This window comes from Lampris incognitus, chromosome 4, assembly GCF_029633865.1.
Source record: "Lampris incognitus isolate fLamInc1 chromosome 4, fLamInc1.hap2, whole genome shotgun sequence".
Taxonomy (NCBI): domain Eukaryota; kingdom Metazoa; phylum Chordata; class Actinopteri; order Lampriformes; family Lampridae; genus Lampris; species Lampris incognitus.
The window spans coordinates 19351497-19378510 of record NC_079214.1 but is presented as its reverse complement, the minus strand read 5'-3'; the positions used below and the strand labels follow the sequence as shown (position 1 = coordinate 19378510).

At 41.9% G+C, this 27014-nt stretch overlaps 1 protein-coding gene across 3 annotated transcripts in view; it reads left to right on the top strand.

The window, feature by feature from the left end:
* LOC130111474 (RNA polymerase II elongation factor ELL2-like) overlaps window positions 1-26736 on the top strand; it is a 53653-nt gene extending 26917 nt beyond the window's left edge. For 2 of the 3 annotated variants that reach the window (XM_056278679.1, XM_056278682.1), the window contains 10 exons: window positions 2145-2272; window positions 3640-3803; window positions 7033-7277; window positions 10099-10223; window positions 16387-16501; window positions 16723-17209; window positions 18026-18077; window positions 20138-20309; window positions 20576-20620; window positions 23258-26736. In XM_056278679.1, the coding sequence (XP_056134654.1) occupies window positions 2145-2272; window positions 3640-3803; window positions 7033-7277; window positions 10099-10223; window positions 16387-16501; window positions 16723-17209; window positions 18026-18077; window positions 20138-20309; window positions 20576-20620; window positions 23258-23368 (1644 nt within the window). In that variant the 3' untranslated portion in view covers window positions 23369-26736. The remainder of the gene's footprint in view (window positions 1-2144; window positions 2273-3639; window positions 3804-7032; window positions 7278-10098; window positions 10224-16386; window positions 16502-16722; window positions 17210-18025; window positions 18078-20137; window positions 20310-20575; window positions 20621-23257) is intronic. The other variant, XM_056278681.1, reaches the window with a different exon arrangement.
* The last annotated feature ends 278 nt before the right edge of the window (window positions 26737-27014 follow it).

Below are 27014 nucleotides of genomic sequence, written 5' to 3'. Positions count from 1 at the left end.
AGGCAGCTGTTGTCCTCTCTGATTGGCTGGTGCACTGTTTGGGCGTCTTCCTGGCTTTGACAAACATGCAGTAGGATAAACACACTTAAACAAGACCTGTTTAAGGGGGGGGGGGTTCTCCCTTTCCCTGGCCACTGTGTTGGTGAGGACGTTATCAGCTCGGTGGTGCAGTGTCCTGATGACTCCTAGTTTGTGCTGTAGTGGCTGATGAGAGTCAAACCTTAAGTACTGATCAGTATGTGTTGGTTTACGATAAACATCAACAATCAAATGTTCCCCATCACCAATTGCAGTTTCACATTCTAAGAAGGCTGACCTGTCATTTTTCACATCCTCCCTGCTGAACTTGATGTGGTTGTCCAGAGTTAATGTGGTCAGTGAAATGTGGTATGTCCTGAGATTTAATTTTAACCCAGGTGTCGTCTGCAAATCTGAACCAATGGCTAGGTGGTGTCCCTGGATAGGACATTGTTACATCCTCCCTTTAACATCCAAATGCAGAGGAAGCTAGGTAGCAGCAAGTTTGAAGAGGAAGCAAAGTTAGCTAGCACGCAGGTATGACAGAACAAGCAAATGAAGGACCTTTGCCCGCAACTAATGGCTAAAACCCACGTTTAGCTGTATTTTATTTGTTTGGTGTTTAACGACACCTGTCACCCATTTACTGACCTAGATATGTCAGTGGAACTTTTAATAAAAAGCCTTTGAGGGGGGCATCCGGATAGCGTAGCGGTCTATTCCGTTGCCTACCAACGTGGGGATCGCCAGCTCGAATCCCCATGTTACCTCCGACTTGTTTGGGCATCCCTACAGACAGAATTGGCCGTGTCTGCGGGTGGGAAGCTGGATTGTGGGTATGTGTCCTGGTCGCTGCATTAGCTCCTCCTATGGTCGGTCGGGGCACCTGTTTGTGGGAGGGAACTGGGGGAATAGCATGATCCTCCCACATGATCATCCCCCTGGCGAAACTCCTCACTGTCAAGTGAAGAGAAGCGGCTGGCGGCTCCACGTGTATTGGAGGAGGCATGTGGTAGTCATAGGCAGAAATCCGGGGGGGTCACGACCCCGCCATCCTGGGAAAAATATGATATATCCCCCCCAATATTTCGCCCTGGTTTACAGCACTACTTTTGGTGCCCCCCCCCCCCCCCCCAGGAATTAGGCTTGAGAAAATTTCATGTAATTGTCCCCTCCAAAGTTGATATCAGATTTTCGTCCCTGGTGGTAGTTTGCAGCCCTTCCCGGCTCGGCAGAGGAGGTGGAGCAGCGACCAGGACAGCTTGGAAGAGTGGGGTAATTGGCCAAGTACAATTGGGGAGAAAAAGGGGGAAAACATCAAAATTGTAAAAAAGAGCTTGGAGGATTTTTTTTCCAACATCTCAATTTTAGACATTTTGAGCAATGATCTTAAAGTCATCAGTGTGTTGATAGCTAATAAGCTCTCTTGTCTGTAGCATAATTGAATTCTCTCATTTTATTTTATTCCATTACATATCTAAAGAAACATTTTATATTGTCTCTCAGAATACCCATAATAAATTACAGATTGATGTGTCCGCAATCCCGTAAATTGGGTGCAACAGCCTTACAAAAAGGAAGCAGCCTACGCCAATTACTGCTTTGGCCCTAAAGTGGGTACTCCTCCAGCGTTTTCGATGAGCCTTCTGCCCGCAGACAATTTTCCTTAGCTGCTCTTTGAACTCTGGCTTGTAAAAGCACCAGTCATACGTTACCAGGCTAGTATTATTTCAGTCACACAACATTGCTTGTAATAAGCATGAATTGGTGCATGTGATAATACCTTTCTACCATTCTATATCTCAGTACTTGTCTTTATTCTAGACACGCGTCTACTCCTGTAATCATTAGACATCTTATCTTGTACGTGACTATTAAACTGCCAGCCCGTTTATCAGCCGGTTATATAATCCTGTGTGTGGGTACGATTGGATGGGTGTATGTGTTCTTGCTTGTCTGCGAGGTCTCATGCATTTGTGCGTGCATACTTCATTCCTTATTTTGTCTTCTCCCTTGCCAAGGCTCCATGTGCAAACAGCCATATTTCTGTACATTTGTGGGTATGTGTGCATGTGTAATGGGAGCCCCGCTAATCCTTGGCCTTTTGTCGCGTCCTCTCTCCATAGTACATCAAAATCCCTGCACCTGCTCAAGACTCACCTTCCGCCCTACGCGTCTTCTCCTTCTACTTGTCCAGTGACAGCAAAGACCAGCCTCAGGCTAGTTTCGACTGCATCCACCAATACGTTTCAAGGTATGTAAGTAAGCACTTAAAGCTTATGCAGCTAACTTTATCTCACTGTGTAATGGCTTCAAGAAGATGAGATAAACCAAATGCTTTTAATATCTTTATTCCACAGGTTTGCTGTGTTCCAGTATACATTTAGGCGTTCCTCATTCTGGGTCTACAGTAACACAAGGCAAAATGCCCCCCCCCAACCACCCACCCACCCAGTCCAGAAATAAACAAGGCTGTGATAATTCTCAACAATTCCTCTTTATGGGGAATTCAGTCTCTTCTCTTATTGTAGCATTTAAGTGAAGTTTTTCTTATTTGTTCTGGAGGAGAGCATCGCTGTAAGGGAGGGAAGGGGGGGGGACAAAACAACAAAAAAAAGATTCCAGACCATTCTGGCACATTTAAATTTAGATACAAGGCTGTGATATGGTCAGCTGTTGTCTCCTTCATAGATCAGGGATCTTGTGCCACATTCTTTCTTTGTCATGGATCCTCTCTGTATAACCACATAGCCCAAGGCATCATGAGAGTCAGTGAGTTCGCTGTTGTGCACAGGACAAGGCTATTATAATTTCCTGTATATTTCTGGGCAGACCCCCTTTATTACAGAGGCTTGTGAGGCCTTGTTTGTGGAGTGGCCATGCAGGCAGACTGAGCGTTGTGCTCTGGTGCTGCCAGCTGCCTGCCTAGCTGTGGTCTGACCTCAAGCTAGTTCTGGTTCTAGTCGGTTGCTAGAGCCAAGATCAACATCACAAACACTGGACCTTTTTGGTGTAGTCTGGCTCTAGCGACAGACTGGACAACAGAGACGAGAGCTGTCTCTGTCTGTCTATCTGTCTCTCTCCATCTCTCCATCTCTCTCTCTCTCTCCCCCCCCCCTCCCTCTCTACCATTCCTGTGTTTTTGTTTTTTGAGAATAAAGTGGAGAAACAAAGATAACTTTGGGTAATGGTTTCCAAAGAAATCGCTCACTAATGAAATATCGGGAAAGGCATATCTGGCAGTGCTGCTAATCATTAATTATATTTGCAGCATTAATGCAACCCAGGTTCACGAATCACCCTTTTTTTTTTTAACCTCAGTCCAAGATGAGTGTTGTTTTGTAACTTTGCTGTCAGGAGCCAATCTAATCCTGGTGGTTTTCCAGACGATATCCTGCTTTTGAACTTTTGAGCTCGAGGGCTATATCTGGACAGTGACATAACATGAGCACATGCCATCTTCATACCACAAAACCACATTATGGTATACAGAATACATGGTAGCCCTTTGCACCAAGCTATCCTATGGATCTATATCTGGACAGTGTAGACTGTTCAGGTGGCCTGTTTTTAGCTGGCAGGCAATGCCGAGTGCTTATACGAGAGTCTTTTGTTCCGCAGTGAGGGCCATGAGCAGCTGGAAGGCCAGGGCAGCATCCAAGACAAGATCACTGTGTGTGCCACTGACGATTCCTACCAGATGACCCGGGAGAGAATGTCTCAGGTGGAGAAGGACAGCTGGAGCCGCTCTGCCATTGAGATTAAACCTGGAGCCACGTATCCAAGTAAGCCTAATTCTAGAGGGCTCTTTTGACCAGGGCAAAGATTGGCAGAGGCAAATATATTCAGATAATGCATATATGGTTGTTTGGTATGGTATATATGGTATGCATTGCGGCCTGCAGCAGTTTAGGGCCTGCACGCATGGACCCCTCTTTAGCTCGCCACTGTTGTATCAAAGATCTCGAGCACTGAGTCTACTGTATACGGTATGTTCAAAAAGTGCAAAGTTTTCCCACATGTAATTATGGTCTATTCGACTGCGTACTACACAGTAGAATAAATGACTTCACACAGTGAAAAGCCTGAAGAGAGCACCTATGATGTAAGTAGAATTTATTTATCATTTATTTGACTAATAATCAGCATACACAATTGTCTTTATAAGGACTATGCCCAGAAATGAATAATGTTGTGTATCTGTTATGGTGCTCCGACACCAGATTTTGTTAAGTAGGTGGGTCTATCACTGTCTTGGCCTTGCTATTATGACTTCTCTTCAATAGCACGGCGGTCTGTTTTCCTAGTGATCATTTCATTCAGGCGTCAACTGTGCAGTGCGTTTGGCTGTTGCTGGTCGTTTTAAAGCTGCGTGTTTCACTTCTTTCATTCGCTGCTGACATGAGGTTATGTAATGTCTGATTGTGATGGGGAGGCTGGGGCCCACTTTGACCATCCTGCATTGGGGCCCGGCGCTGACTCGTTAGCAGCTGAAAATTGGTCAACTGATGAATTGACAAGGTTTGGAGGCAAAGACATTAGTGCCCTCAGCTTGGACAGGGAAAAACATGTGGGACAAATTGAATCTACGGCATGGACTTTAAGCAACGAAATGAGATAGAAAAAAATTACATTTCCACCACACAAAAAATGTTTGCTCATGTAATATTATCATAAGATTCAAACCCTTATCTTACTCTTTTGAGCACTGTGCTGTCAATGATCTGCAGAGCCACTTTTCGTACTGCCATATCGGTTCCAGGGTACTTCACTTACTCATTTTTATCAATTTCTTTGGTACACTCATCTTTTCTTTTACTCTTACTTTACTTTGACTTGTGGTTCTTAGTGGGGTTTTTTTGTGTGTTTTTTTTTTGTCAGCATTTTCCACACAGCTCTGGCCAATTAAAGGTGTACTGTACAAGCTTGCAGCTAGTTTTTGGCACATTTTCAGGAAAGCAGTTAGTTTGCTGCAACATGTTGCTGCACGTTAGATAATGACAGGCTGTTGTTGCATTCAAATAAAGACCAAGTCACAAAGTGTTGGACGTTTGCAGCTAAACAAAATTGCATAAAATTGCCTTTTATAAGTCATTGCTGAAAAACTGAAATTTCCAACAAACTTTACTGTGATATTTATGATAAGCTTTTCAGGGTTTTTTATATTGGCTATAATGGCTCGTGTGTGACCAAATAAAACGCGTCTCCGTTTGTAGCTTACTGTCACTTTATCTTTGTGTATAGCATCAAATGGACAGCGCTATACTGCTGTGGGGCTACTTTATCCAACATTTGATCTTATTTGAATTATTTGACCACCTAGGCTTCAGTTCATCACTCATATGCAAGCAGACATGCATTAGCCAGCAAGCTTCTTTTAATTTTATTCTTTTCCGATCTTTCATGCTGCTGTACAATATTGTATCTTACCCTGATTACAGACACCCCCTCCCCCCCATTTAGTGTTTGAACTGCATAACGCAGCAGGAAACGCTCTTGCTAGTGGCAATTTAGACTGGTTTTAGACTCAGTGTATTGCGTAACATTAGGTCTTGAGGTAACTATGAGTTTGCAACACGTATGCCCATAGGGACACATTTAATAACATCAGCAGTGTGCATCCCGCTTTCTGCCTCGGGAGGTGCTCAACCTCACACCGGCTATTACCAGGCATTCCAAAACCCGTAGAGTACACATTCTGGCACTTCTGATATCCCACACTGTAATTATTATGTATTTCAGCTTATTTTTATGATGGCTTAACAACAGGCAGTAGGCTAATGATAATGGATAGTGGTCTTATCTGCTGGCAGCACATTCTTTTAGGGTGGAAGGGAAAGCCTTCTTTTCCTGTGACACTACACTGACCTTAAAAGCACAGCTTAACCTGTAATGGGATTAGCACAGAGATAGCTTTCCCTGCTCTAACACATTCTGTCCTTTCCTGTCTAACTCTGCTGCAGAGGGTTTAATGGTGATGAATGGACGGCCACAACTGAGGGAAAGTGGTTGCTCGCTGGCATGCCCATGACATTAATGGAGGGAAACTTTTCATTAAATGTACCTGTACATAAATGTATCCTTATTAGGCGACTAGCTGACTAGGTACTGTAGCCCTTTATTCCCAATCGCATCTTCACCGGGTGAATGCAAAATTTTGAAATCAGGTGTCCCTCTGTATTGAACATGTGTAATGAATCATTGGGTGATATACCTTCAATTTTTGTTTGTTTTTTCTAAACAGCTAACCAAAGGCAGAACATGAAATGCTCTGACATGTTTTGTGGTGGCATTTCAGGTTTAAATGAGTCCCATTTATAAGTTTTCCTTGCTCAGGGCTTCTAAAGTGGCTCCAGTAAGCTTAAGCGTCTTTTAACACCGGAGAAAATGCTGAAAATGTAGATTATCTCTGGAATCAGCCAGACGCATGTTTGAAGGAGGAGAAAGTGTTAGATTGTGAACATTTAGAAACAGTTGACACAATGGGAGATATGATCCCTGCAAGGGGCAATGTCCCTATTATCCACGTGAGAATCTGTAATCCTCAGTAAAAGTCCTTTTTGACTTCACTTTCTTTTGAGTTTTTTGGACAATACTGTTCAAAAGGAACAGGGTGATTAGATTTCATCACTGTGGGTTTTTGAGTTGTTCATGATTAACGTCCTTGATCACTAAATTAAGCAAGTAAATATTTAAGTAATCAAGTCAGTTTTATTTGTATAGCCCAATATCACAAATTACAAATTTGCCTCAAGGGGCTTTAAAGGAACACAACATCCTGTCCTTAGACCCTCGCATCAGATAAGGAACAACTCCCTAAAAAAAAAACCCTTCAATAGGGAGAAAAAATAGGAGGAAGCCACAGGGAGAGCAACAGAGGAGGGATCTCTTGGGAGAGAGATCCCTCCTCTGTTGCTAACCTACTAATCTCTGTTGTTAATCTATAACAGATTTCTTCCATTTAATAGTCACCGTCCTATACCTGCTTACCATCTTGTCTTTCCATGCGTCTAGGTAAATGTGTCAAGTTCCAGAAGAGGCCAGCTCCTCTGACTGCATCAGACAACAGCCTGCATAAGCCGTTGTCCAACAATTGGAGAAACAGCAACCCTGGACTTCTGACCCAGAGGCCGCTGAGGGAACGCATCATCCACCTGCTGGCTCTCAAACCCTACAGGAAACCTGAGCTGCTGCTGTGGCTGGACAGGGAGAGGGCCAGCCCCAAAGACAAGGCCGAACTGGCTGCCGTGCTGGAGGAGGTACACAAAGATCGATGTTCTCTTACAGATTGTGTGGTATATGTTTGTATACATGCAAACGCATCTAGTCATCTACTCATACAGACTTCTTACTAGAGACGTCATATACAAATGGGGTTGCTTGTGCCTACTCACCTACATGGGTTCCATACATTTGCAGAGTACCTATTGAATCCTGTAGTTTCTTTATGAATGACTGTTTCTGCAGTGCTTTTCTTTTTCCTGGGGGGGGGGTGCTTCACAATGAAAATTAAACTTCTCCATCAACATTGAAGTATGGACACATGGAATGATTACCTATGTATTATATAGCACAGTGTTTCCCAACCCAGTCCTCAAGGAACACTTATCCTGCAACCCTGAATAGATACCTGTTTGTAGTTATTCAACCAATCAGCAAGGAATTATGTCAGATGTTGCACACCTTGCATAATTAAGTGCTGTGAGATGATTGGTTGAGTAAGTACACGCAGGGCTACCTATGCAGGGTTACAATGAAAATCTGCAGGATAGGTGTTCCTTGAGGACTGGGTTGGGAAACGCTGATATAGCATATGTGCGCACATAAAGATTTTATCTCATTTTTTTAATGCAAGTTTTAGAGTTGGTTGACTCATAATGCCAAAAATATATTTTTCCCTCTTGTGTAAATCCACTCCAAGTATAAACTACAAAAAAAGAAAGCTGAATAAGAGATGAGTAATAATTTTGTACAGTATAAAAACCCGGGTAATTTACCACAAAATGAACCGTGGAGCCAGTCAATTTAAATGGTGATCTAATTTGGGGCAGTTTACTCTGTTGTTTTCCTGTCTACATGTTTAAGTACTTCCTGAATTATGTTTGTCTGTTCTTGCTCATTAATAAGCCTGTGTGTGTTGCGTGCAAGTTTGTGCACGTGTGCGTGCGTGCAAGTCTGTGCGATGGCTTGTTCTTTCATCTGTGTGTGTATGTGCACAGTTTTTTTTATGTGTATATGTGTTTTTTTTTGGGGGGGGGGGTGTGCATGTGTGTAATTAGGTCGGCGCTGTAATTGTCTCTTCGGAGATTGTGTTTGCTGTGGGGTGGGCCAGTTCTGTCAGGGGGTCTGTGAAAGATGGATGTCCTTAGAGAAAGGCAATCTGGCTGTATCAGAGAGGAGGTTAAAGGAGTTGCTGTGAGAGAGAAGGCCAAGCGCTGCAGCTAGTCTCCGATGGGAACCTTACAGAACGGCAGAAATATAGTTCTGCTTTTCAGGAGTGTCACACTTTTTAAAAGAAGGATGCAGCTCTTTCAACACATCCTTGTCACACAACTTGTATTTATTTACATGAACTGTGTTAACCATAAGTTCGTGTTGACGCTAGTTACTTGTAGGCTGGTGTTGTGGTTTATCAACATTGCATGGCGGAAACGCTAATAATGAGAGCACTACCAAAACTTGTTTTTGCAGTGCAAAATAATATTGCAATAATTTGTATCTATGTTTTCATGCAATAAGTAATTGTTGGCTAATTTTCTTAAATGCTGCATTGATGGCTAGCTGCTAAGTTTGCAGTGACAGAAGATGGCTGCCTTTTGGTTAGAAAAGTGGAAAAACTAAGTGTAGCTGTTCAGTGTATTTAAAAACACTTGTGATTCTTTGACCAAATTTAGCATTGAGATTTTTTTTTCTTCGTGGGGGGACAAAATTAAACATTAATAATTTCAAGCTAATTATCCTGACATTATGTATGCGGGAGTGTGTGAATAATTCAACAGTTAAATTAATACTCATTGGGCTGATTTGACAGATCAAAGCTGGAGTGTGCGCTGTGTGTTGATAAATAGCATTACACTGTTGTGATGAAATTTAACTATAAAGAAAAACATTTACTGTTTTTCTTTACTGTGCATACAAAGTGAAACACTGAAGACTAATTGAGAAGTAATGAAAATAACTATGATGCTTAAGTTTTTGTTTTTTGGTTCTATATTTCCCCTGTTTTGAAGCTGTGTTTTTGTGTTCTGCATGAATATGTCTAATAGTCATAAAACTTGAATTTTAATTTTGAGTGGGGCCAAAAAAATTAAATCAAGTTCTGTGAAGGGTCGACGAGGACTCTTCGGCAGGAAGAGACCAGATTTTTAACTGCTTTGCGGACCAGATATGTTTGTATTGCTTTAGATCAGATATGAGAAAATCAGATTTCTTCACTTAGTATGACCTCTTCAATTTGTATTTATTGGAAATATCTCAGGGCGGCACAGTGGTTAGCATGGTCACCTCACAGCAATAAGTTCCTGGGTTTGAGCCCCGTGGTTGTCCAACCTTGGGGGTCACCCCAGTTCGTCCTCTGTGTGGAGTTTGCATGCTCTCTCTGTGTCTGCGTGGGTTTCCTCCGGGTGCTCCGGTTTCCTCCCACAGTCCAAAGACATGCAGGTCAGGTGAATCAGCCGTACTAAATTGTCCCTAGGTCGGAATGTGTGTGCCGGCCTTGCGGCCTGTCCAGGGTGTCTCCCCGCCTGTTGCCCAATGACTGCTGGGATAGGCTCCAGCATCCCCACGACCCTGAGAGCAGAATAAGTGGTTTGGATAATGGATGGAAATATTTCATTACTCTCCCATGTGAAGAAACCTCTCTACTTCCTCTGGTTATGGTTTAGAGTCAGCTATAGCTGGATAGTGGATGGCCTCAAGAGTCCATCTGGCCACCAAAACCTTAGAGAGACATGAAATTCTACTTTAATAACTATCCAATGTGGAAATTTAAAAGAGGTCACATTATAATTCCCAAATGAGCGCGGTTGAGAGTGAGGCTTTTTAACCGAAGGCTAATGATATCTGTGTTGTGGGTTTAAGGTGGCCAAAGCGAATCCCAAAGACAGCAGCTACATGCTGAAGGATGACTTCTACCGGCACGTGCAGAGGGACTGGCCAGGCTACGCCGAAGAGGAGAGACAGTTAATCAGCAGGCTGCTGGCCAGGTGGGAACGGGAGAAGAGGAGGGGGGGGTCATAAGGTTCATGCAATCCGATAAGGGATAAATCTTTGCTGTTAGGGCAAACTATTCCCTCCTTTTCTATTCTTAAAGGCTCAGTTCGATCAAAATACAAAAGAAGAAGCCAAGGCAAACTTTATTTATATAGCACATTTCATACGCAGGGCAACACAATGTGCTTTACATAAAGTGACAATACAATCAAAACACAATCATAAAAGTGCAAATGTAGAAAGTAAATGTGCGTATCAACAGGTGTTAGTGCAGTTATACAGGAATCGGAGCAGAATATACAAATACGAAAATATGCAAAACACACACACGCCAAGAACTTTGCCGTAGGCTGTTGTGAAAAGAAAGGTTTTTAACCTGCTTTTAAAAGTGTTCAGTGTGGGGGCCCCCCTCAGGTCCTCAGGCAGGGCATTCCATCTACTTGGGCCATAAATACAAAAAGGAAAAACTATTTTCCCTCTTACTCCTTGTGCAGTCCATCCATCAAGAAAATTTCGGTTTGATTTGGCGAGGTTTGGAGTTGTCCATAGGAGAGCTGTCTCCATTCACCCCAATGCAGTGGAGTTGAGTAGAAATCGGTTTGTGGGGCTCGCGATAATTCGCAGACCTCCTTGTGAATAGTTTTGTTGAGAACTATTTTCTGCCAGAAGAACACCCGCCAACTGTATATATCCACCCAGAAGGAGGTGTGCTAGTACTCGCTGTACCAAGACGCACGCCCCCTGACAAGGAAGTGCTTCATCGGTTTGCCCTGCACTATACTTGTAGAAATTATTGCTTCACCTTCCATTGCTGTTAACTTGTAGATTTGATTTCTTTCCGTATTTGGAGAAGGAATTTTCTGGATGTGGAACCACAACAGGTTAAGGGAAATCCATGTTTTGTTTTAACACTTAATGGAATAGTCCACGATTTGACCTTCAGATGAACTGAATTGGTCCACGCTCTTTACACTATAAATGTTGACAAAATACGTTATTAGTGTATGTTAATAAAGGGTGTCAAGGGACATCCCTGAGAATAAATGCGATGAGAAGCAAGGGCCAGACATGATTTCACTGGTGTCTACAGTACGTTCAATGGCATTTTATTATTATTGACAATTGTAATTGCCATGAATGACAAAATAGGCTTTGCTGCAGCTCCCCTGAATGACGAGATAAGATTTGTAATGGCTTTGGTAAATAATTGGTCATGGTTACTAACGTCTTGGCTGATAAGATTGTTGCCTTTTCCTATCAGTTTACTGAGATTTAGGGAGGCAATGCTCGGTTGCAAGAATTGGTGTTATCTGGATTTCTGCATTAAATGCTCATTAAATGTGGTCTGATCTTCATGCAAGTCTAACACATTCTATCTAAACTAATAAGACACAATTGTACTTTTCATGTCTTTATTGAACATATTGTTTGGTCATTCACCGTCCAGCCTGGGACAAGTATGTGAGCCCTAACCTCCACTAAACGTTTCCTCTAGCTCAGGGGTGCCCAAACTTTTTCCCTTGGAGGGCCGAAACTGAAACTTAATGGTGGGCCGTGGGCCAAAAGCAAACACCTATTGTATTGTACCATTAACACGCATGTTAAGATCCAAGTTCCCTTAATTTAACATTCTTTTAGCTTTTACATAAAGTAAATAAGTTACATAGCAACATAACATTACATGTTTCAGTTACAATAACAACTTATTTTTTGTAAGGTGCTTTCATTACATCACATTTAATTTTTTTAATTACATTTTAATTTAATTCAAGTGCAGTTAACTCAATTTCAAACAATCAGAACCAGAAGTAAACATAACACAATTTGGTGCTTAACTTCAGTCATGCAGTGCATGGCCAATTGCAACATCAGAGAGCGCCACTAGTGAGATACATGCAGCTGGTCCTTGCCTTTTACAGGTCGGGTCGATGTTAGGTTGCATCTGACTCGCTGACAGGGTGAGGATACCCTGCAAGTGAGTGTCAGTAAGTGAGACTTGTTCAGGTTCATGAGACTGGAAGTCTGTTCACAGGTGCTACCAAAACGGGAGCGCATCACCTGGGCATGTTTCCTTATCTTTGGATACCTGTCTGCTGGGACACATTTGTAGAAGTCCTGCAGATGGAGAGAGTTGAACTTCTTTTTGAGCTCTGAGTCACACTGAAACTCAATCAGTTCCATCTGAGGTTCATCACTGACTGAGTCCACACTGATGGTGAAGGGCTGGGAAAACAACTCCAAGTCAGCTGCACTGTCCCTAAAGTCCTCAAAGCATCTCTCAAACTCCTGGGCTAGGTTGCTGAGAAGTGTAGCATACTCAGACAGACTCTCTTCCACCATGTCTACCTCTCTGAGGCTGGGAAAGTGTGCCAAATTCCCTGAGAGGTGGGGGTGGGGGGAGAGAGAGAGAGAGAGAGAGAGAGAGAGAGAGAGAGAGAGAGAGAGAGAGAGAGAGAGAGAGAGAGAGAGAGAGAGAGAGAGAGAGAGAGAGAGAGAGAGAGAGAGAGAGAGAGCTAGCGATGTAGGTAGGTAAAGAGAGAAGTATGTAGGTAAAGAGGGGGGCATAAAGAGGAAAAATATGCTAAAAGGAGGGGACAATTTAATTAAATTAATGCATCTAAATAAGACATTTTCAAATAAATGCATCTCTGATGTATTGTGAATTAAAAATGGCCAGAACTGATATAACTGAATATAATAAAACAAATATATTATTGGGTACATTATATTATTATAATGATGATAGGTACAAGCTATGTTTATTTGCCTGCTGTCCGATGTCGAAAGAGTTGCAGAAGTTTCAGCTTGAAGGCTTTGATGTGGTCAAACAGTTGTGTGATGGTCTGTTCCCTTCCCTGAAGCTGAACATTCAACCCATTGAGCAGGCTTGTGATGTCCACCAGAAAAGCCAGGTCAGAGAACCATTTCTCATCCGAGGATACTTGAGTGTCATTGTCCTTACTGGCGAGAAAATCTTCGATTGCATGATGCGTATCAAAAAATCTCTTCAGGACTTTTCCGCGGCTCAGCCACCTAACCTCCTGGTGGTACAGCACATCACCGTACTGTGCATCCATCTCCTCTATGTGGTTGACTATTTTAATAACGTCGCGCATCACATCTCTCAGCCCGATGGATTTGGCACACAACTGTTCTTGGTGTAGGATGCAGTGGTATTTTGCCACCTTACGTCCACATTCACCGACCTTTTGGGATACAAGTGTGGTGAGGCCAGATTTTCTCCCAACCATGGCAGGGGCTCCATCCATTGTAATCCCTGCCATTCTGTCCCAGGCTAAACCGTTCCAGCACTCTCTCAACAGCCGCAAACAAATCCTGCACTTGCATGGTACTGCTCAGTGTCTCAAGGCCAGCCAGTTCTGGTGTTATGTCGACGTTTTCACTCACTCCCCGCAAAAACACTAAAAGCTGCGCTGAATCTGAAATATCAGTGCTCTCATCACACGCAATTGAAAAGGTGGCAAATTCAGCAGCTTTTGCCTTAATTTGCTCGCTGATGTCCTGAGACATGTCTTCAATGCGGCGTGTTATTGTATTCCGTGAAAAGCCGATTTGGGAGAACAACCTTGCCTGAGAGGGACACATCAATTCAGCAGCCGAAGAGAGGCGCCGTTTGACAAACTCCCCAGTGGCAAATTATCTTCTGCTTTTAGCAATCAGTGCTGCAATTTCATGGCTGGCCCGTGTCACGCTCTCCTGAACTGCCAAGGCCCTCATGAGAGTGCCTTGCTGTGAGCAAAGTTTAGCTAGCAGCTCGCTGGTCTTTAGCTTTCGTGCGTCACCGCGGTACTTCAAAAAAGCTGCTGCATGTTTAGTATCGTAGCGTCGGCGGACATTGTGTTCCTTCAGTACAGCGACAGATTGCGTGCATATAAGACAGACTACCTTGGAATTCACTTCTGTAAAAAAGAAGTCTTCTTGCCAGCTTTGTTTGAAATGTCTTTTACCGGTGTGCCACAGTCTCGGTCTCTCCATTTTTCTGTTACTCTTGTCTCACTTGCGCCAAACTGACTTCCTGCACAGTGTCACTGCCCACCGTGCTCAGATTATGAAAAATAATGATTAATAATTAGGGATCCAAAATATTAAACATATATTTATCCATTTACCTCACAAAAATAGAATGGCAAAAACAGTGATTTCTATTCTAATCTTTGACAAATTTATTATCGTTTTTTTTTTTTTACTAGAAATATCTGGTGGGCCAAATAGAACCTTGTGGCGGGCCAACTTTGGCCTGCGAGCCCCACTTTGGGCAGCCCAGCTCTAGCTGCTGATCAGACTTGCACAACGGCGAGGAGGAATAGTTGACCATTCTTCCCTATAAAACTTGTTCATTTCATCAATATTTCTGGGATTTCTTGCATGAACCGCCCTTTCCAGGTCATGCTACAGTATCTCAATTGGGTTAAAGTCTGGACTCTGACTTGCAAAACACAAATTTTCTTTTTCTAAACCATTCTGTTGTTGATTTACTCATTTGTTTTGGGTCATTGTCTTGTTGCATCATCCAAATGGCATCAGGTGACAGACCACCAACTTGATATGCTGCTGTGAAATTTCTTGATACAATTTTGAATTCATTGTTCCCTCAATGATTGCAAACTGCCCAGGCCCTGAGGCAGCAAAGCAGCCCAAAACCATGGCGCTGCCTCCAGCATCCTTCCCAGTTGGGATGAGGTTTTGGTGTGCAGTGCCTTTTTTCCTCCAAACATAGCATTGTGCAAATTTCTGCCAAAAAGTTCAACTTCTGTCTCATCTGTTCACAAAACGTCATCCCAGAAGTGTTGCTGAACATCTAGGTGGTCTTTTGCACACTTGAGATGTGAAGCAGTGTTTTGTTTTTGTTTTTTTTGAGCACAGTGATTTCCTCTGTGATGTCCTTCCACGAACACCGTTGTTGTTTAGCATCTTTCTTATAGTGGACACATGAACAGAGACTTAAGCAAGTTCTAGAGGTTTCCGCAGGTCTTTTGCTGTTACCCTTGGGTTCTTATTCACCTCCTTCAGCATTGCACGTTGTGCTCTTGGTGTGATCTTGGCAGGTCACCCACTCCTTGGGAGAGTAGCAGCAGTACTGAATTTCCTCCACTTGTAGACAATTTGTCTTTTTGTGGCTTGATGAACACCCAGGTCTTCAGGATTGTTTTTGTAGCCTTTTGCAGCGTCACACATCTCTACAGTTCTTCTTCCAAGGTCCTCTGAAATGTGTTTTGATCGGGGCATGGTTCACATGCACAGATCTTTCTTGAGAAGAGCAGACTGTCACTCGCCTGACTTTGTGTGCTTTTTTTTTTTTTTTAATAGGGCAGGGCACCTCTACAACCCGCACCGCCAATCTCGTCTCATCTCATTGATTGGAACCCCTGACTCAAATTAGCTTTTGGAGAAGTTATTGGGCTATGGGTTCAAATAAATGGTGTATTCAGTATTGACAAGAATAAGTACAATTATTTGTTTGTCATTACTTGAAGCAGATTGTGTTTATTATTGTGACTTAGATACAATACAATACAAACAACTTTATTAGTCCCTCTAGGGCCAATTTGTTTGGAGTAGCTTGTTGTACACAAAACACTAACATACAAACAAACAAATAACACAAATAATAACAATCCAGGGAGCTAAATGAGGAATAAAATCTATAAGATCTATGAGTAACAATAATATTGATATGCTAGTTAAACTTGGTAAACACAATAAAACGATCATATATATAGATTTTTTTAAAAAGACTACAGAGCATTTAGTAGTCAAATTGAGATGAAGCTCAGACTGTATGTTATGAGTAATTAATGCAGAAATCCAGGTAAATCCAAAGGCTTAACGAACTTTTCCTTGCAACTGTATCTACACTACTCCAATTCTCTTTCTTATTCATACTTTTCCTTCTTTCTTTCCTTCTCTCCATGTTTTGTGACTCTCTTGACAGGCATTACTTAGCACTGGGAAACAAGGCATGCCTCTATCTGCGGCATAAATAACCTGTGTAGCATTTGCACTTTTTTTTGTTTTCACAAATTTTCCTGCCCAATACCATTTGAAATGACAACAATCATATTTGCTTTTTTTCCCAAATGGTACACAAACTTTTTGTCTCGTCTTCAGACTGACATTATATTACTCACTTTACAGAAAAACGCAACTGCACAATGGCAGCCAAATAAGGAGTTTCCAAGCAAACTCATCTCTCCAAAAGAGCTCAGATGATTCTCCACTGCATCAGAGTGCAGTCAAAAATCCTGCTGTGGTAAAATATTTTTTGATTTTTCTCTCTGCATGTGAATATCTGTGGGACTAACTTTTCTGTTTCCATTTAGCTCTTTTATAGTACATATATTTACGAGTTTAATACATCAGATCAGTTGACCAGTCATTGCTGCGTGCTCGCTCACGGTATTGCATGGCGTCATAGATGACATTTGGGGGGGGGAAATGATGTTTCTCTTTCTTCCTTCTTTTCCCCACCAGAAACGCCCAGTGCCTTCTGAGTCACAGGACAGCCTGGCTGTTAAGAGACAACGACCATCGGAGCAGAAGCCGCAACAGCCGCCCCCTGTAAACCGACTGCAACACACTAAAGGAGGACAAGATCACACGCCTGCTTCCCTCAACCCCAGTTTCCACACAAAGACTGAGTTTCAAAGGATAAGTCATGTTGGTAACCAAAATGGCTTCCCAGGGGGCCAAAACGGTTCTCCACTTATGCACAAACTGTCTAGCTCCTCTAACACACCTGTATCAGAGTCTGGGAGACAAGAGTCCAAAATGAACAGCAAGCAGCTCCCACAGGACGACTCTGACTGCAAACACCAGCAGCAGCTCACCAGCAGCCAGCACAGAAAGAAAAAATCAAAAAAGCACAAAGATAAGGAGAGGGAAAAGTCAAAAGACAACAATGGCGTTGAATGGTTAGAAACCAGCCCTGATCTCAAGCCGAACCCTGACAAACTTGACAGTAAGAGCCTTTTTGTTTGCCTTTTGCTTTTGATCACATATAAATGATAAGATAAGAATGCCCTTTCTTATAAGTAGTTTTTTACCGTAGGCTAAAACCAACACGATGATTAAAAGGGTAGGGGTTAGCTTTTTACAAATATGTGTCATCATCACATTTTCTGTTTAAGACTGGATTTATTCCTATCTTATGTGTTACATTGAACCCCATGTGGATGTCCTGCTTAGTCGAAGATGAGCGATAATATTACTGCATCCACACTGACACGTTTCTGGTGTGAATAACATGTTCTTTACGATTTGAGTGGCAAAGGGCACACGCCAAAAATGTTTTTAAAAAAAGCTTTGCTATTGGCTGGCTATGAAATGACCTCTTTTTCTCATGTAATTCTCATGCACACAAGGATAGACAATAACATATTGCTACAGGCTTTGAGCAGTAAACCAATGATAATTCTATGTGTGGTTTCCTTGAGTCTTTGCATGACTGCCCATTGGTGCACTTAAACAGTATTATCTCAAGGGCCTGTCTGTATTCACTCCCTAAAGTCCACTCTCCTGAGGCCTCAGTGTGTTACGTGGCCAATTGACTCAATAACAGCTTGAGCAGTACATTAGCTCTCTAAGCCAAGCTGTCTCCTGATACCCACAGGCTCTTAGCTTGCCTGCACACAGACAGCTGAAAACAGACACGCATGGTGACCTGCAGCAAAACAACACACCGCTAAACATTTAGCCAATGACAAAGGGTCACAGAGTGGCTCTATTGAGTTTACTCCGGGTAATTTCCTTTGCCTTGTCTCTGTGCATTTTTCAGATCCTGACATCACAAACGCTGTGTCCTCTGAGGAGAGGCCGGATTACTTGCTGTGAGTGTCATCAGATGATTTATGAGTTTGTTTGATTTTTGAACTCACTGTCACAGCTGCAGTTCTCGTTTTATACATTTAAAAGATGTCGCCCATTGAATGTTCATTGATGACAGCTGCAACAGCAGGCCTAGAAACGCAAATGGAGGCACTGTAGCAATCGAACTTGTGACTGAATACTTGCTGTACCACTACTGCATATCTCAAAGAGGAATTACTTGATAAAAGGATTTCTTTGTGTTTTCATGTGTTGTAATTTACAAAGAGTAGTATGGCACCTATGTAACAGAGTGTGTTTGTTTTAACAGTATTTGCTTCTATAGTGCAATAACCAAAGAAGAAAAAAATCCGTAGTAACAATGCAGCATATATGCAGTATAAATACATGAAGGGGAACCTCTGCCTTGGCCACCATTGTTTATAGCTTTAATGCATGCTTTGTGCAGGAAAACATGCTTGAAGAAGACTTCTGCAATGGCAAGGAACCATACCATAAATAGTACTATGTTGTAGGAAAAGGTGCCATCCTGTGGAAGCAATTGGAATAACAACAAGGAAACCAAATAAACTATAATACAATCTGAGAGAAAATTAAAGTGGAAGTAGACAACTTTTCAACCCCCCCCCCCCCCCAGCATTTCCGAGAGGTATTATTTTTTGCGCCGCTATCACAAAGACAACCAGATCGCTTTCCGTTTAGTAGCAGCCTGACTGCTGTCCAAAGCAAGAAAAGAGCGTAAGAATCCAGATGTGAACTAGAAACCCCGATCTCAGTGCTATGATAAAGGCAAAGAAAAACATCTGGTAGTATGAATAACTAGGCAGGTTGTGTTACTTACTGATCAAGTAGACATAATGGCAACTGAAAGTCGGTTTGGATCTCTCTCAAGTCCCAGAGCTCTCTCCGTCGAGTTAATCTCCAGCCGAGGTTCACGCTTGTTTCATCTCATCTTCTATCACTCCCCCTCTTCGCCCTCTTTGCCTCCTCCATCAGCTAGGTTCTTCATCTTTTGCCGGGTAGAGTGTCCACAGTTAACTTCAGTTGTTCTACCGTCCACTATTGCCTAGCCCGCCAGTGGGTGGTTGATGCATTTCCTGCACTGTCAATTATTTGCCTGGAAAAATTGTGCCCGGTGGCAGACGGAATAGAGAACCAATCTAAAGGCTGATGGTGTCATTATTCTGTAGCCATTTCACTGTGCAATCAACATTTACTTTATGATGATAAGTTAAAGCAGAAAATGTGTCTACTGCCACTTTTGTTTTTTTGTTTTTTAATAAAATAGGGGGAATCGCCGGTTTGAATCCCCATGTTACCTCCGGCTTCGTCGGGTGTCCCTACAGACACAATTGGCCGTGTCTGTGGTCCAGCAAGCCGGATGTGGGTATGTGTCTTGGTCACTGCACTAGCGCCTCCTCTGGTCGGTTGGGGCGCCTGTTCGGGGGCGGGGGACTGGGGGTAATAGCGTGATCCTCCCATGCGCTACATCCCCCTGGCGAAACTCCTCACTGTCAGGTGAAAATAAGCGGCTGGCGACTCCACATGTATCAGAGAAGGCATGTGGTGGTCTGCAGCCCTCCCCGGATCAGCAGAAGGGGTGGAGCAGTGATTGGGACGGCTCGGAAGAGTGGGGTAATTGGCCAAGTACAATTGGGGAGAAAAAAGGGGGGGGTGAGAGAAATAAATAAATAGAATAGGTTTACTGGTAACAAATATATTGAATAAACGTTGACAATAATAAATATCCAGATTACTTTGACTTTTATTCAAGATAGTAGATTTATTGTACGGGTATACATGTTTGTTTCATGCAACACAACGGGAACAAAAGCAAGACCAGCCATCTTTTTACATGTTTTATTTGTCAAATCGGAGGAAAGCAAGGGAGACAGAAAAGGTTATATACAGGGGACAAAATTCTTGGTGGGACATGATCCCTAGAAAAGTTAACTTGTGTACTGTGATTGGTAAAGATCCCCTCCTTCTGTGGTGCTGTTCAGTATATGGGTGCAATACCATGAAACATTTAAGTGAGAATGTTTCTTGTCCCCATGTTCAGTACATACAGCAGCATAACTAGTGTGGAGCAGCGCCAGAGGTACCAGGAGGACTTCTGTGCAGAGTACGACGAGTACAAAGACCTTCACTCCAGGATCGCCACCATCACACACATGTTTGTTCAGCTCGGCTCCAAGATCAAAAGTCTGTCCCCGGGCACGCAAGAATACAAGGTATGTACCGCTATACACACTCATACACTGGAATAATTCATTTACACGGCCACTGGTTACAAAAGCTCCAGGTTCCAGGAACAAAACAGACACGCACAATACATGCAGACACCCACACAATCATCAGCGTACAACTTCCAAGAAACAAGCACACACAAACTCCTGCTCGCACACGTTACTGATGACCTCGGTCACAGCACCAGCTTGTTGTTTGTTTTCCTTTTACTGAAAGGTGAATATTTTGTTGTGTATCTTGTCATGTCCAGATAATGGAAGACCAAATACTGGAGAAGTACAAGAAGTATAGAAAAGTAAGTCATATCTCGGCTGCTGACATTTCAATGGGTTATACTGTACAACAACACAACCTGCTTTAAGAAACTGAACAACTTTTTGAGCAGTAGCACTGGATGTTGCTTTGTGCTAAACGCTAACTCTCTATGGTGCGTTCACATGAGCTTCATGTGTACACAAAACACTTCGAGGTCCGAGAGAAAACATTTGATGGTCTGATGGTTGAGGGTTAGATTTAAATGTCGGCTCATGAGCAATCGCACATGAAAGAATTGAAAAGCTCGTGAAGTTGTACTCGTGTTTGTTTTACCATGGGATCCCGTTGTAGCGGACAAGATAGACGCCTTATTGAAATCTTTCAGAAGAAGAATCCAAAATTAAATAGACAATGCTTATGAATCCTGCTATCTATGATCTCGCTCTTTTTACGTCTGGCAGTTTTGTGCGTTTGTAGGCTAATTGTTGCATACTTTTATATGATAGATAACATTCACATGGCAAACAATTCAAGTGCTCAGGTGTCACAGCAGATTAATACACTAGCGTCCCGGTATACTTGGGTCCTTGAGGGTTCGAGCCTGAGCACTTCCTCCGGCTTGGCTTGGCGTTGCATGCAATATAATTGACCATGCTCCTTGTACGTCTTAGTAAGTCACTTTCGGATAAAAGCGTTTGCTAAATGAAAAAAAAAGTAAATGAATATGTGACTCTAAATGTATGTAGGGGGAAAATGGAATATGTATTATTTGTGTCCAGACTTCAATTATAGATAAGCATAAGCTATACTGGATGCAGCAACCATGTCCTGAGCAAAAAGTGCTCGTGTAATAGTCGGCTCTTCCTCTTTGGCTAATTACTTCACAGCAGCTGCATTGAAATGTGTGAGGCAGACCCTCAGCTTCTACCCCGGGATTATGGAAAACCTGCATGATGGCCATCCTTAGCTTTAAACCGAGATGGTTTTTGGACTGAATAGCGAGCGCTGGGAATTAACATCGTGAGCTGTCGGTGCTTTCAACAAGGCTGCCCCCCCCCCCCGTAACCTAACAGAAACGCAGCCTGTGAGTCATAGAGAGGTCCCTTACGGACACGGACATGATTACATGCAGGGCTGGTCTGAATATCTGGCTCTGGGACAACGTGGGAACAAGAACAAAAGTCACTTCTCTTGTGAAATTATTTGTCATAGCAGCTGAGGGTTTTTGGCTTGGAGTATTTTTTTTCAGCCTCGTCTAACATAGGATATTGTACGACATTTGAATGGCTAAACTGGACTAGCAGAATAGACTGGTTGATTCTTGATTCTGGTTGAATGGCGTATGCTTTTTTTTTTGTACCACATAATTGGTCAAGTTTACCGTTGCACATAGTGCATTGAGTGCAGAAATGCTTACTTGTGGATGTTGCCAACAATTAAATTAAGAAGGAAGGAGGATAAAAAAATTTTTAAAAAAGAAGATAAGGTTATGAATATGTAAATGATATGAAGGTGTAATAAAAGATAAGATTATACAACATATAGAAAATCTACTCGGTCACAAATGTAAGACCTTGAAAATTATAATAATGATAATAGTATTTTCATGTCTCTGTGCAAATGAGCAATTATGTATTGTAACAAGGCATCAATTAGTGTAATTACAATATAGCAGTAGTGTAAACATGAAAGTGTAAAAAAGCCATGTTGTACAGTGATTGTGCAAAGTCGCAGTAATAATAGCTGATGATTGCATGAGTAATCCAAAGTCACGGAAGACAAGTCATAGTCAGTGAATGGTAGTAGAGACCGGGATCTTATATTTTCATGTGTAGTATATATAGCTTATGGCCAGTGGATGGAAACTGTCTTGTAGTCTGATAGTTTGGCTCTGATTCAGCAACAAACCATTTGCCAGATGGGCGGGGTGGTGAACAGTGTGTTACATGGGGTGTGTGGGGTCGTTGAGGATTTGACTGGCCGCATTCAGGCGTTGCTTGGAATAAAGAATTACCGAGGGCTACTCCATGAGACATTCACCGTACCTGGCACCATCTTGCCATTGCGATTTTGCTACCAGTAGTCCAGTTCATCCAGATAATGTCATATAAATTGGCCCTCATTGCTCTTAAAGTGAAACTGTAAGTGACCGTTTGTGAAAACTAGTCTGAAAAAACACCAGTGCTACGAGCTGTTGTTAACATCTACCACAAAATTATGATTCTTTCACTCTGGCATTAATACCGTCAAATCTATTGAAATCTAAATAAAGACGGCCAGATAGAGCTGAAAAAGCCATTTTCTGCAGACTTATGCCTCATGCAAACATAAAAGGTTGCAAAAGGACCATCTCATTAAAGTCTGCAGCAAGCAAAGGCAATGAACAATCACTTCTGATTTTTAATCTTTTGCAAACAAGCCTGGTAGCTAGGACGACATCCTCCAAAGTGTGCTTGAAGTGTTTTGAATGGATCCCTGGTACCATCTCAAACTTAAGCCTCATGTTCCTAGCTTCTACATTCTCAATTTGATTATTAAACACACACCTCATAATACACAGTAAGGGCTTATCCTACACATAATGATTTGCGTCAAAAGACTTGAAAATTTGCACCCCTTGGGGGGTTAAAAAGGGACTTGAAAATCACTAATGCAATGCTATCTCCTGTCTTCGCAGAAGTTCCCAGCCTACCGGGAAGAGAAGAAGCGCTGCGAATATCTCCACGAGAAACTCTCCCACATAAAACAGCTCATTACAGACCACGACGTCACCCATGCATCTTCTTAGCATCGGCTGCTCCTCCTGTGTGTGTTGACCACTGGTTTCTCAGATCGCACGCCATAATTTGGATAAAGAACATTGTCTTAAAAAAAAAATGTATTTCACTTTAGAGCCCTTTCAAGGCTTTTTTTGAATGTGACTTCGAAGGTCAATAGCAAATGTTGGCTCTGGGACCAAGGACAATGCTGTGACCGCTGATCGCAGCACAGCAACAGACTTCCTTCTGATATTGTAAGTCTACATGTCTGTGATATCAGATGCCGTCTTTTCATAAACAGCGTTTGTTAGAATACATTCAAAGGTACCCTTTCTTGATTTATAAGGGAACTGTGTGCAAAACATAGTAAGACGACGAACAATTAGATTTGTTATAGTTGTAAGTTCTATCAAAACCAATGTCAGTGTCAGCCATTTCCTCGGAAGTGTATCGTATGTAGTCGTGAGGACTTACACTTGCTCAGTCAGTTATGGACGCATGGTCTTTAACTGTAATACTGCTCAAGGCAAAGATATGCTTGAAAAAAAAAAAAAAAAAAAAAACGATCCAGCGACTCAATCTATATGCAGCATACAAACGTGCGCAAACGTGCACCAAGTATTAGGACCATCTTCCAATGAATCGCACCACCTGAATGCAGACAATTTGAAAGCAGCAATATTTTTCAATGGACAGCACATTTTAATCTGATGGTCGCACATGAAAATGTGTGCGCACATCTGTAAGTGAGGAGACGCAGACTGAATTGTGCTTAGGTTTGTCATGAAGATGAGAAGTATTGTTTAAACATGCCCTTCACTTTTACATGACAATTACTGGACCAAAACAGCTAGCCTTAATAACTGATGCACACATTATTTATGCATAGTTATTTACCCCTGACCTTGTAAATCACCCCCCCACCCCCATCACCATATCAGCACAAGGACTAGTGCAAGATTGTTTTGATCAACATAAATGTCTCTCTTCTCCATTCCCTATGCTTTAAACTACTGATGTATTTATTTTACGCCACTTTTTCTTCTTTTTAGCCTCCTCCTTTGTTTTCGGCGTATTGCTGTGCTTTCCTCAGCTTGAAGGGGGTCATGTTTGTTACATGAGAGCAAAGTGTTGGTTCGCAGTTAACCGCAAGGCCGAGGTGGAAGCGCTCGTGAGTGACACGATTTGCTCACCAAGCAGAATTAATTGTACCTTTTGTCTGTGAGTTAATTCAGTCATGAATTGTAAACGGAAAATCGCGGAGGGTTGAAACCCCCTTGAGTTCTAGGGTTTTTTTTAATTTTTTTTTTAAACACTGTCAAAATGGCAAATCAAGGTCTCTGATCTGAACCTAGTGGCCGGTTTACCCAACATACATACAACTAGTCTTCAGGGAAATATTGAGCCATATTGGCTAGAATTGCTAATTTGCTGATGTCATAATAATATAGCCAGTTTTGGTACTTGGGGAAGTTGAAGCACTAGCCTGAAGTATATTGTACATGTTAGTACTTTGATCATTGGCACAGTTCAGGGAGGACAGTTTCTCACTTAATCCTAGACCGGGGTAGCTGCAGACCCACAGAGTACTTCAATTTCCGTGCAGGTTAAAACTGTCGATTAAAGGTCACGTAATTTTGAATGTTCAAGCAGTCAATGACGTAGAAGCCTTAAGAAAATCCAAGACTTTTGAAGGGTTCAATTTTCAAACTGCCAATATCATATAGGTGTCATTATCCAAACACATCTGTCAACTGCCTTATACGTTTTTAGCTGTTACTCTGAGAACTGTTGGAGCCCTACTGCTATGTAAAAATGAGTGCCTCTTCAACAACGGTTCCCTCACATCCCCAGAAGAAATGTCCTTGAGTTTCTTTGTTCAAACAATGTCTTTCAAATCATTCTTCAAGGCGGTGGTTCGCATGGCTTTGTCATTGGGGTCAACCGTATAGTCAGATGCATTTACATTATAATCCTTCTGGTACTTTGGTGTCTGATGTTTGTTTGTATTAATCTTTAAATCGTTGTCACACTACAACTGATAGACCAAAGAAAGGCAAATAATTGGCCAGTCTGTAGGGTTGCCACTGTGGTTCATGCCCCTAATTATTTGTTTGAAAATCCCTTTTAATCATTAGCAGACTCTTCTGTGGATGCACAAAGGGATTTGATGGAAAGACTGACCTCAGTGGTTACTGGTCTGTTTCATGCACAAATAATCTGACTTTTTTTTTTTTGTGGCATTTTTGCCTTTATTGGATAGAGGATAGCGAAGTGGCAGACAGGAAACAAGGGGAGAGAAAGATGGGTACGACATGCAACAAAGGTCACTGGCTGGAATCGAAACAAGGACATAGGGGTTATGTGGCATGCACTGTAGCCATTTGGCTACCGGGGCACCACAAATAATCTGACCTTCTTTTTAAAATGGATTGTGGAGAGCAGCGATGTGATGGTATTAACTATGGGCAAATGCCACAGTAGCTGATTGAAGACCATAATTAAATGTGGGCTGCCAAGTAAAATAAACAAATCCCTACTCTGTTAATCAGAATATTACAAGCAAAAATATGAAGTAAATCAGTGGAAAAGAAATATCTTGTTTTGGACATTGTTTCTTCTTCTTTTTTTTATTATCTGAGTGCAGATTTAAATTCTTGCCTGTAAGTATGGCTCAATAGATGTTTTTATATTCATCTGCTGATGGGGAACCTAAACTTCATTTCGTTCACAGGTTGTGTGAGGGAAGAATATGCATTAAATTGCATTGTTAATAAACTGCATTTTACAAATGTAGACTTCCTCTTGTCCTGTTGTTCAAATTCAAAAGAGTGAATATTACTTCAAGATGGGGTTTTGTGGCTGAATTTTAATTATACAAGCAGAGATGTATTACTGGTGATCTAAGTTTGTATATGAAGGTATTCTGACCTGGTGGGTAGTTATAATTTTTTTTTTAAAAACGGCAACAACAACAACAAAACAACATGGAATTTTAAGCTGAAAAACTAAGCGAATCTAGAAAAGAGTAAAATTCTATGAGGATGTATTTTGGGTGTAATGAATAAGTTTGCAGGTGTGCAAGGGAATTAAAAGTTAACTTCTGTACAGAGTGCTGAAATAGAAATTATTATAGGGAATAAAAAAATCACCAGATTGTGGGTCTTAACATTGTCCTTGTTTTGAAGAATGCACTGGAAGGAAGCATAGTAACTAACGCAATGTACAGATCTGAGAAATGTTGACCTCACTAAGTGATGATAAATAACATTAGTTCTGAGTATAGTAATACTCAATAATACGTTGTAATAACAATTGTAATTGTGATACATTGTACATTATACAAAGGCGGTGTAAATTTAACAAGTAGATGCTATCTACACAGCCAATAGTGATCATTTCTTGTGTCGGAAAGAGTGTTGAGGGAGGTGCAGGATATCAGAGGCAGACAGTTTATAGCCACTAATGTCAACTAGTATCCATTATCCAGGATGGTGCACAAGAGTTTAAATCACTATAATCCCAAAATATTCCAATATTGTTGGCGATGCAAGTGTTTAATCTGCATGATGGGATAAACATTCCAGCCACACCGATGTACCTAACAAAAACCATGAACAAAGCATACACTTCCAAACAAAGCAAAGGTTTGATATTAATACGTTCATTTAGTCA